At 36.0% G+C, this 8,230-nt stretch overlaps 1 protein-coding gene and 1 long non-coding RNA gene across 2 annotated transcripts in view; one reads left to right on the top strand and one right to left on the bottom strand.

The window, feature by feature from the left end:
- Positions 1–2,576, top strand: part of LOC107587308 (uncharacterized) — an 11,136-nt gene extending 8,560 nt beyond the window's left edge. The window contains exon 3 of the long non-coding RNA XR_001609460.1: positions 685–2,576. This is a non-coding gene — a long non-coding RNA (uncharacterized lncRNA). The remainder of the gene's footprint in view (positions 1–684) is intronic.
- Positions 2,577–4,278: 1,702 nt separating this feature from the next.
- On the bottom strand, positions 4,279–6,947 carry LOC107587307 (disintegrin and metalloproteinase domain-containing protein 28-like). The gene is made up of 9 exons (XM_016275023.1): positions 6,730–6,947; positions 6,521–6,623; positions 6,253–6,409; positions 6,006–6,086; positions 5,733–5,823; positions 5,535–5,643; positions 5,371–5,452; positions 5,176–5,268; positions 4,279–4,638 (listed from the first exon to the last, which is right to left on the bottom strand). The coding sequence occupies exons 1-9, from the start codon at positions 6,920–6,922 to the stop codon at positions 4,609–4,611; spliced, it is 939 nt and encodes a 312-aa protein (XP_016130509.1). The 5' UTR covers positions 6,923–6,947; the 3' UTR covers positions 4,279–4,608.
- Between the last annotated feature and the right edge of the window lie 1,283 nt (positions 6,948–8,230).

The raw sequence follows: 8,230 nt of genomic DNA, 5'->3' as shown, positions 1-8,230 counted from the left end.
GAGGATTTCGATATAAGCCAAGAGGAGACTGGTTTTCCTTTGCTAAAGTAAGGAAACTTTGCTTCCTTTGCTCCTGTTAACAAACGTTGGTTTTCACGAGACTCACCAGCGCATGCGCAATGCTGAACTCATACCTCATCAGCCCGGAACTGCTTCTGTGTACAACTGCTGGCGCAAGCTAGATTAAAGTGATTATTACGTTTTGAATATGGATGTTTTTCTTACAAAAACGCATTGATTCGCTACAGGAGGCCTTTGTTCACCCCCCGAAGCCGTGTGACACTTTTAATTTCACTTCTTTTGGACTGAATCACTGCAACACCCGCTGACTGCAATGATAGAGCGACAATTTTTAATATAACTCCGACTGGATTTGTCTGAAAGAAGAAAGTCATATACACCTAGGATGCCTCGGGGGTGAGTAAAACACAGCCTAATTTTCATTTTTGGGCGAAATAACCCTTTAAATCATTCGAGGAATAGACTTTTTGGTCACTGCAAATGCCCAAAGGTTAACTTATTTCAGTAAATGGCATATTGTAAGCTAGCACAGCTTTATCATCGTCTCATTTTTTTACTTTTTTTTTTTTTAAACTGAACACTGAAAGTTATCAATAACCTTTAATGCACATTTTCCTAACTACCTCATTTTCCTTGATTTAAATTTTTTTTCCCCCCCGGTAGCCATCCAAGGCTTCTCTCCTACACGGAAAATCCGCAACTTCGAAGAAGCTCGTGGCCTGGACCGAATAAACGAACGGATGCCTCCTCGGAAGGACGGCCAGCAACCTGACGGTACCACAGTTAACGCTGCCAACGAGAAAAACGGCACTGATGGGAATGTGTAAGGGGAGATTTTGCACTCTTCCTCTGCTCCATAGCATTTTCTCTTTCTCTGCCACGTTCTCCACAAGATAGACCCCTCAACTGCCGGATCCTGCAGAGGAGGGCCTGAGATGTGGAGAGGAATCATTCCACAAGACAGAGAGAGAAATCACTTACAACTAAGTACAAACATGAGATTTTATTTATTAAATGAAATGTATTAGATGTACTAGATAGCAACATTTTAAAGACGAGTGAACATTTGAAAGTGTGCAAAAAGCAGGTATACAGTCACAATGTGTCAACTTTTAAACTTCAACTACAGTTTTGTAACTCGAGAACAGAGATGTGGGTTCAAGATGGTGTACAGATCAGAAGATCTAGTTAATCCCAGTTTTATAATATTTTATGTCACAATGTATTTGGCAAGGGATGGTTTGAATATACTGATGTATGTTATCAATAAATGTCTGTAAGGGATTTATTAAGACAAACCAAAATTAAGGGGAATGTTCATCGAAACATATTTTATATAACTGTTTAATAATATTCAGTTTCAAGTAAGATTCAGACTAAATGAACATAGCTGCTTTGGGTTCCACATGTCTATTTCTACGTGGAAAAACTAGCATTTATATTCATTTTTGTCCGATTACAGCCAGATGACACCACATGTAAGTAGCCACAACATTGATCTTAAATGGGAGTTGCTTGATTCTACTTGCATGAGTGAAAAAAGCAAAAACAAAGCATGTCTTTTGAAAGCACTGTCACAATCACAATCTAACGTTTGCATCTGTACTGGAAGTTATTTTAGTCTCTTTAGAACTATCATTGGGCGAACTTTCAGACAAGACTTACTTTTCCTCATTTCGTGTCTGCCACACTTATCTTATTGATGTTTCTTCAAAAAGATGATAGATTGCCACGCAACAAACCAGTTTTATTTGTTAATATATACAGTGAAATTTGTTAGCATGCCTATAAGCTCATGTAGACGTGTAACAGCCAATGTGGGACGTGTGAAGTTGCTTTGATCGACTCAAAAGCCAAAGTCTCTTTTTTTGTGCTGTGATGAGTTTGCTGCCAGAGCTCTAACCAACCCCATTTTAGGGTATGATGAGGAGGTAATGGGGTCAGTCTGAAGAATATTGCACTAAATGCAAGTCATTGTAAATAGAGAACACCTATACGTAACACGTAAAAAGCAGGAAGTCCTATTCTCTCTAAAGAATGTCCTCCAGGCTTAATGCAAAGTATTCATCTTTCACTGAGAGACTGCTCGTACAGAGTACACAGACTATCGATTTCATCCAGTTTTTGCTCGAGACATTAACAAAGCATGCTGAGCTTGATAAATGTGTCACAAACTGACTTGGTGGTTTGAGCTGTAACACTATGTGAGGTATTGTGGTAAGGTTTTTACATGGCTGCTTGTTTTAACAGGTTTAGGGAAAATTGTGGTATGTGTCCACCTACTGTTGAGATACAGATATAGAACTTTAAGAGACTGGAGGAAGAGCATTAAGCCTTTTAATGCATGTTTTTATTCTTTTTAACAGGAGCAGCAGGTTTTGATTTTTTGATGGTGTTAAATGTCTGATGCTATGCACGAGCAACGCACCCCATTTTCTGGAAGCATTTGAAATGTACATTTTAGACATCAGTTAATTTTGTAAAATGTTTTTGTGTGTGTGTTTATTTTATTTTTTAAATGCAGAACCAGTTCTTCACACGAGATTGATTTAAAAGAGTTAATTTTTTCATCCCAAAAGCATGCAAATCTAATAATATGACTAATATGTCATGCTCATCTTTAGGTGTATGAATTCAGCTTTTATGAGAAATCAATATGTGATTGCAGTGCGACCTTCCGGCATACAGCATTTCCTGAAGTATGTGTGTGTTTTGCATGATCAAATCAGTGCAGTATGTCTGTGGACTCCAAAGGGAAAATTTTCTACATTTATTTGCATGTATTTCAAATGATACCAATGGAAGTACTGAGATGAGATTAAGCAGCTTATCTGGGATCAGGTATAGTTTTTCTTGAATGGTTTAACAGCGTGTGGGCTGGTCTTGGTGTACTGGCAACCTGAACTTCTTTAGTTGAAGAAAGAGGAAGTTTGAATCTATTAAGTTTCTGTGTGCAATGAAATGTTGAGTATTAGGCCTTCACAGGTTCAGCGATTCAATGAGGTCCCTGAAACACAGATGTGGGAATGTGTAGAAATGTTTATGCACAACTATAGCATCATTAAAAATACAATATGGGGATTTAATTGAACAACCATTTTATCAAGTGCTTGTCATGCAAGGCCACCAGAAATTCTTGATATTATGTAGATGTATCAGTCAAGACAACAAATAAAAACTGAAATACTGTGGACCTCATGTTTGGTCATATTTTGTCTTTTAAAAACAGCCACCTGAATGTGAGTCAACATTAAAATATATTTCATTCATACATTCACATTGCATTTTACAAGTTTTCATAAATACAAAACTAAATGGTAAACACACAAAAAAAAATTTTTTTAAGCATTTTTGTTTGATATCGCTTGAAAGTGCATTGTAACAATTTAAAAAATATATATGTTAAAAAAGAACAGTTGTTTTCACCTTGGTTGGCATTGCAATGAAGAAATAGCTGATAAAAAATCATAAGGCAGGCTCTATTACACAGAAACAGACTGTACAAATTAAATTAAATTTAAAAAAAAAAAGATAATTTTCAGTTAAAAACAAACCTGACTTCAAATTCATTATTTAACTCAAGGACAATCTTTTACTCAGTCAAATTATAAGAACAACTCAATGTGTCAGTCTCATATTTATGCTAGGCATGTGGCTTATTTTCACAGACGTTAGATTTTTCTTGAAGGGTTGAACTTCTTTAGTTGAAGAAAGAGGAAGTTTGAATCTATTAAGTTTCTGTGTGCAATGAAATGTTGAGTATTAGGCCTTCACAGGTTCAGCGATTCAATGAGGTCCCTGAAACACAGATGTGGGAATGTGTAGAAATGTTTATGCACAACTATAGCATCATTAAAAATACAATATGGGGATTTAATTGAACAACCATTTTATCAAGTGCTTGTCATGCAAGGCCACCAGAAATTCTTGATATTATGTAGATGTATCAGTCAAGACAACAAATAAAAACTGAAATACTGTGGACCTCATGTTTGGTCATATTTTGTCTTTTAAAAACAGCCACCTGAATGTGAGTCAACATTAAAATATATTTCATTCATACATTCACATTGCATTTTACAAGTTTTCATAAATACAAAACTAAATGGTAAACACACAAAAAAAAAATTTTTTAAGCATTTTTGTTTGATATCGCTTGAAAGTGCATTGTAACAATTTAAAAAATATATATGTTAAAAAAGAACAGTTGTTTTCACCTTGGTTGGCATTGCAATGAAGAAATAGCTGATAAAAAATCATAAGGCAGGCTCTATTACACAGAAACAGACTGTACAAATTAAATTAAATTAAAAAAAAAAAAGATAATTTTCAGTTAAAAACAAACCTGACTTCAAATTCATTATTTAACTCAAGGACAATCTTTTACTCAGTCAAATTATAAGAACAACTCAATGTGTCAGTCTCATATTTATGCTAGGCATGTGGCTTATTTTCACAGACATTAGATTTTTCTTGAAGGGTTTACTAAGCCTCAGTCTCCTAACACACTTCTGCAGGTTCTGGAGTGACTGACCATTCCAATCTGCTGCATGGTTCCACTTCTTGAGGTTTGACAGGTGCTAGACATCACACCCTTGGAGGAGGTGGTCTAAGAGCCTATGAGGGGGAGAATTATAAACTTGTCAGATATAATCTTTTTTATCAAAATGTTCTTAGGCTCAGTGACTGGGAGCATAAAGGTATACATAGTACACCCAAAATTCTGCCCATATTCATTCAGTTATTCCTAATCATTTTTATAGCAGAATATAATACAGTGAATGGTGACCAATGCTGTTGAGCAACATTTTTAAGGCAAACATTTGTCAATAAATTCCATTTTAAATAAAACAGTACACATTTAGTTTAATTCAGTGAAAATTGTTTGTACACCCATTTTTTTTTTCATTCACACCGATATTGCACTTCTTCAGTAGATGTTGAATATTACACAAGTCACATGGACTGCATCTACTTTCAAGAGCAGCACGAATGCTAAACGTTTGGATTCCGCAGAAGCAAGTAAGTCATAATTGGTTTGAAACAACATGAGAGTGAGTAAATGATGACAGAATTTTCATTTTGGGCTGAGCTATTCCTTTAAATCCTGATGTGAACATCAGTCATTACACATTATATAGTTAGCTTTGCTACCTGCCGTGCATTTATAAAGTCATTATGTAGAACTCTGGATTGGACTGAAGAGGGTGAGGGTGGAGGTGGAGGAGGTGCTGTAGGCCTTATTGCCTAAGAATAAAGAAGAGATCACAAAGTCCTGATCACACTTTCACCATTCACTGGGAATAGATTATGTCTGTGGTTAAATGAAATGATGTGACTGCAAGTTACCGGAGATGGCTTCTGATTTGATATCAACTGAAGGCTGTAGTCAGGGATGTCGACTACATGAACTTTCTGCAGCCTTGGATGGCTATTGAGAAAACAGCAGTATTAAATACACTCCATTTATTGACTTTCCCCAGTGTTTAAGTGTTGGTTTCCTATAGTCTTACCGGAATGAATGTGGTGTGCTCTTTCTGCGCTTGTAAAAGAAGACGGCCAGTCCAAATAGAAGTATCCCAATCAGGACACAGACAACCACAGCAATGGCTATTTTCACACCTTGAAATGCAAAGGCAAAAAAAAAATCTAATTCATGATCCTCAAAACTAAAAGAATAGGCTATTTTGAGGGCAATATCTGTGGTATACCTTTAGACAAACCATCACTTTCTGCTGGTGTTTCACAATCTGGCGGCAGCCATCCAGGTTGACATCTGCACTCCATTCTGTGGTCACAAACCTGTAAAATATACACTTACATTAATTCTTCAAAATCGAGTTACAAATTCTGATGTATGTGTAACTTGTGAAAGACCTGAAATAGTCAAAAAACCAATGACCTTTTGAAATAAAGCACTTTTTGTCATTTTATGAAGACAATAAAGAAGTCAATGTTCGATAAAGGGATATTTTTGGTCATACCGCATGGCCTTTGCACTTGGCTGAGCAGTTTGTTGCTTTGTAAGCCGTCTCTAGGTCAACACACTCGTTCTGGTTACAAACCTGAAAAAAACAAACACATCGTGCTTAAATGACTTGAATGTCACAACTGTAGCAAACCTACAATGTTTTCAGCTTTCTTTCATTAGAGATGATTAAAGGAGTTCATAGTTATGAAACTACAAGGAAGTTTGTGTATAACTGGCGTGTATCTAGAGACCAGTCTTACCATCCCTTCCCCACATTTGGTGCCAGTGTCGACTTGGCCATAATCATTTTCAGGATCGCTGTAGAATGTGGCTTTACATTCTTTGACTTTTACCAGCCGTCCATAATTGGGACTTGCATTGCCATTTTCACAGAACAGTTTTCCACACATCACATCTCTGAAGACAGACAGATAAGATTGGTGTTTGATCAGACGGGACAAAAATAGTAATTGGGCAGTATGACATGTGAAGAGATTAATGAATGGACAGATTGATGTAAAAACCTACTGTCTTTGGCATCCAATATATTTATCGCCATTATGTTTGCAGTAGGCGAAGTATTCTGCTCTTGTGTTGTAGTTGTAGCAAGATTCTCGAGCCACCACAGCAGCTTTATTTTTATTTTAATAAAAAGAAAAAATAGGCACAATCATATGGGCTTAACACTGATTATTTTTCACTATTATTGTGTTGCAACAATATATTATTGTACTCACTTGGACCCCACGTTTTAATGCACTGCTCCTCTCTCTGTGGGCACTGGCCATTGTAGCAATAGCCTTTACCATTCTTGCAAGGGATTCCATTGACTGCAAAGACATCTTCAGGACACCAGGTTGATTTTCCAGTACATGACTCGGGCAAATCACAGTCATCATTTTTTGGACGACACACATGTGCGGCTGACATGATCTGAGGGGGAGGAATAAAAAACATGTAGGTTCCATACTTGTTGGTAGTTACCAGTATAAATGAATGAAACCATATGATAAAACACATTTTTGAGATGTTGACATATCAGTTTCAAATGATTGAAAACAATGACACATTACTTTGAATGTATTTATTTTCATATTAAAGCAGCACTATGTAACTTTTTCTGTGTTCAAAATGTATATAATGAGCTAGTACATCATGAGTTCATCTTCCAAATCGCGTTTATGTCTTATTCCGAATCGCCACGGTACACTTAATAATAAGTACCGGTACTTATATTTGGACTATAGCCTGGTCGGGTCGATTTTGTAGTTATTTTGAACGTAACGTTACACAATTAAAAATATACATTTTACTATACGACTATAAATGACAGAGTATTAAGTTATTTCCCCTTGATGGGGAAAAAAATCCAAGTGACCGTCAATCAGTACTCAATATTAATTTAAACTGCTTTAAATATGACTGCTGCTTATTTCCTGTGCACTTCAATACTGGTCTGCGCTTGACTGTAGTCTGTCTGCTTATTGAGTTTATTTAACCCATCGCAATTTATTGGAACTGTGTGAATTAGAGTGAATATTCACCTTAATGCTGTTCTAAAGGCTTATTACTTAATAACACAAAAATGTCCTGCTCGCACTTGCCAATTTAATGGCAGAGAATGGTGACTTTAGGTTTTGTTTGTTGTTTTTAAGCGGATGCATATCTGTCGTAAAATAATCATATGCATCTCGTGGTGTATATTCCAAGCATTCTGAAGGTATACTGAGGGTTATGTGAGAAACAAACCGAAATGGCAAGTTATTATATTTTATGAAAATCTTGCATTGCAGTGTGAGTGCTCACGCCGTGCACAAGTGCATATCCTTTTGAGATATCAATTAGGCCTATAATCAATTTTAATAAAACACAAGACTACATTATATAACTCTAACTAACAGTAGGCTATTTAATATCTGTTGTTCTCTGGTTGTCAGTCAGAATGACAGTTCTTGCATGAACATTATAGGCCTATATATTCCCAAGCCAATTTATTATTATTTCCTTTTTGTTTTAGTGTTTAAAGTATTTATTTTTAAACAAATTAATTAATTAATTAATTACTTAAACAGACTTACTGTGTGAGCAGGGTAGGCTATGACAGCTGTCATATCATACCCTGCCATGCCCAGCAGATGCAAAGAATAGAATATCTATATATAAGATATCATATATATATAAGAAAGTCTAGACTCTGCCCAGGTATGAGTTGTGTCGAGCTATTCATTAGCCTGTTTG

This window comes from Sinocyclocheilus grahami, unplaced genomic scaffold (assembly GCF_001515645.1).
Source record: "Sinocyclocheilus grahami isolate Dianchi unplaced genomic scaffold, SAMN03320097.WGS_v1.1 scaffold92.1, whole genome shotgun sequence".
NCBI lineage: Eukaryota > Metazoa > Chordata > Actinopteri > Cypriniformes > Cyprinidae > Sinocyclocheilus > Sinocyclocheilus grahami.
Note: the sequence above shows the minus strand (reverse complement) of the source record. Positions and strands in the feature narration are given on the sequence as shown.

Coding starts and splice junctions, on each gene's coding strand:
- LOC107587307 (XM_016275023.1), bottom strand. CDS start 6,922: ATGTCAGCCGCACATGTGTGTCGTCCAAAAAATGATGACTGTGATTTG. Junction 6,624..6,729: donor CATTAAAACGTGGGGTCCAA/GTGAGTACAATA, acceptor ATAAAAATAAAG/CTGCTGTGGTGGCTCGAGAA. Junction 6,087..6,252: donor CCAAATGTGGGGAAGGGATG/GTAAGACTGGTC, acceptor TGTTTTTTTCAG/GTTTGTAACCAGAACGAGTG.